The sequence below is a fragment of the Triticum urartu genome, unplaced genomic scaffold, assembly GCF_003073215.2.
Source record: "Triticum urartu cultivar G1812 unplaced genomic scaffold, Tu2.1 TuUngrouped_contig_5013, whole genome shotgun sequence".
Lineage (NCBI taxonomy): Eukaryota > Viridiplantae > Streptophyta > Magnoliopsida > Poales > Poaceae > Triticum > Triticum urartu.
In genome coordinates, this window is record NW_024115651.1 from 3,069 (window position 1) to 5,113 (window position 2,045).

General features: G+C 51.1%; 1 protein-coding gene across 1 annotated transcript; it reads right to left on the minus strand.

Annotated features, from left to right (window-relative positions):
* Positions 1 to 393: 393 nt before the first annotated feature.
* Positions 394 to 1,497, minus strand: LOC125528649. Its single transcript, XM_048693090.1, has one exon. It carries the CDS (start codon positions 1,495 to 1,497, stop codon positions 394 to 396), a length of 1,104 nt encoding a protein of 367 aa, XP_048549047.1.
* Between the last annotated feature and the right edge of the window lie 548 nt (positions 1,498 to 2,045).

Genomic DNA, 2,045 nt, shown 5'->3' on the forward strand with positions numbered 1-2,045 from the left:
CTGAGGAGAGATGACTAGACACTTCCCTGCCACTAATCCTGAAATAAGATATAGTGACTAGACATGGGGATCTTAGACTCTTAGTTGCGAAAGAGTGATCATGGCAGTTAGATACAAGATTATCTAATCTTTGGAGGAAAAAAATGAATAAACACTTCTTTAGTTGCACCACCTTTTGTAATCCCTGTCAATCGTGATATTGCAAGCAGCAAAAGTACACCGCTTCTAGTTCTTGAAACATGTGATGTGACCATCTCTGGGCTCAGGTTCAAGAAAATTGCAAAAGGGAACCAACTTCTTTTTATTTCTCTTCATAGTAGTGCCACATATCACAGCAGTTTACATCAAGATTACACAGCAGGTCTTGCATAAAACAAGCAAAACACTTCTTAATTACATCCAGAACACTACAGGAGAAAAGGACAGGATATGCTTGGACACTACACAAGAGCTATAGCAGTGGTGCGTGGTTTGCAGCTCTCCCCTGTGATCATACTTAAGCCCAAACGTGCTCATATGGAGCACGCAACAATCGACGATGCATGTAGGCTCCACTCCGTCGCGCTGCACACAATCGACAAGGCAAAAGTTGCTGTTGCCCATGTACGCGAGAGTGGCCCTTATTGCTGCTAGCCGCCGCTCCGGGACTTTGAGGAACAACTTCTCCTTCGCAATCTTACAATATGGCTGGCCAGCACTTTCGCGGCTGCGGGAGGCGACTTCACAGGCACAAATGTACCCGTCTTTACGGAGCCCAACCCATGCGTCTAGCTCGCTGTCATAGTAGCCTTGTCCTTGGAAAGGTAGTGCCCATTCCCCATGCCACCTCCACTCAGAACGCTTGGTGTCAAATGAGAAGGTACCCTTTGGAACATGTTGATAAAGACTGTCGTGTGCAGACATGAATATGGTGTGCCCATTCGGGTGCAGCGCGTAAGAGGAAATTATATCATCCATGGCAAATGGTGGTGGCGATGGCACCCTTTTCCAGGACCAATCCATGGCTGGCCGTGGATCCTCAAGCTCATCGCTTCCCGTGGCTGCCCAAGACATGGCCTCAAAAGAGTGCTGCTCGCCGTCATGGCGAGATGTCAATGCACACAACTTATCACCGGCGGCCACAGAGATGTCAATGCCGCCAAGCAGTGAACGTGGTAGGCTTGGCCCGATGGTGATTCCTGCTATCTCGATATCATATACGAGGATGGGAGTCTGTGGACAGTGTGGGTTGGTGGCGATGAAGATCCTGTTACCAAAGGCCGTGAAGCTCATGCCAAGATGGCGTACTGGCACAGGAAACTGGAGGACGGGAGGGCCAGGGAACCCTAACTGCACGTCGCTGGTGCAGGTATCTTGCAAAGTGTCGGCATCAACCTTGTAGATGCTGAAGCCCGTGTCCCAATCATCCAGCACCAGGTAGAGGTGCTTCTTCGGCGCACGCCGCGGCCTTTTTCCGGTGCGGTCGCCGTCGAGGTGCGAGTGCTGACGCTTAGGCATGCTTCTGCAATGGATCTTCCGGCCCTAAAGATTGATTTTTTTGTTCTGGTGGTTACAAGGTCGCCAGTACAGGAGAAGAAACGAGCCGGAAGGGCAAGGAGACGACAATGGGGATCCAGAAAGATGGCGTACTGGCACAGGAAACCGGAGGACGGGAGGGCCAGGGAACCCTAACCGCATGTCGCTGGTGCAGGTATCTTGCAAAGTGTCGGCATCAACCTTGTAGATGCTGAAGCCCGTGTCCCAATCATCCAGCACCAGGTAGAGGTGCTTCTTCGGCGGACGCCGCGGCCTTTTTCCGGTGCGGTCACCGTCGAGGTGCAAGTGCTGACGCTTAGGCATGCTTCTGCAATGGATCTTCCGGCCCTAAAGATTGATTTTTTTTGTTCTGGTGGTTACGAGGTCGCCAGTACAGGAGAAGAAACGAGCCGGAAGGGCAAGGAGACGACAATGGGGATCCAGATCTATCTATCTAACCTGGCAATGGTGTGTTACTTATAGGTCTTGGAACCCCTCCCCTTATTTATGAAGCGGGGCCTCTGATTGTC

Excerpts from the sequence above, each read along its gene's own strand:
- LOC125528649 (XM_048693090.1), bottom strand. The coding sequence starts at position 1,497 with ATGCCTAAGCGTCAGCACTCGCACCTCGACGGCGACCGCACCGGAAAA.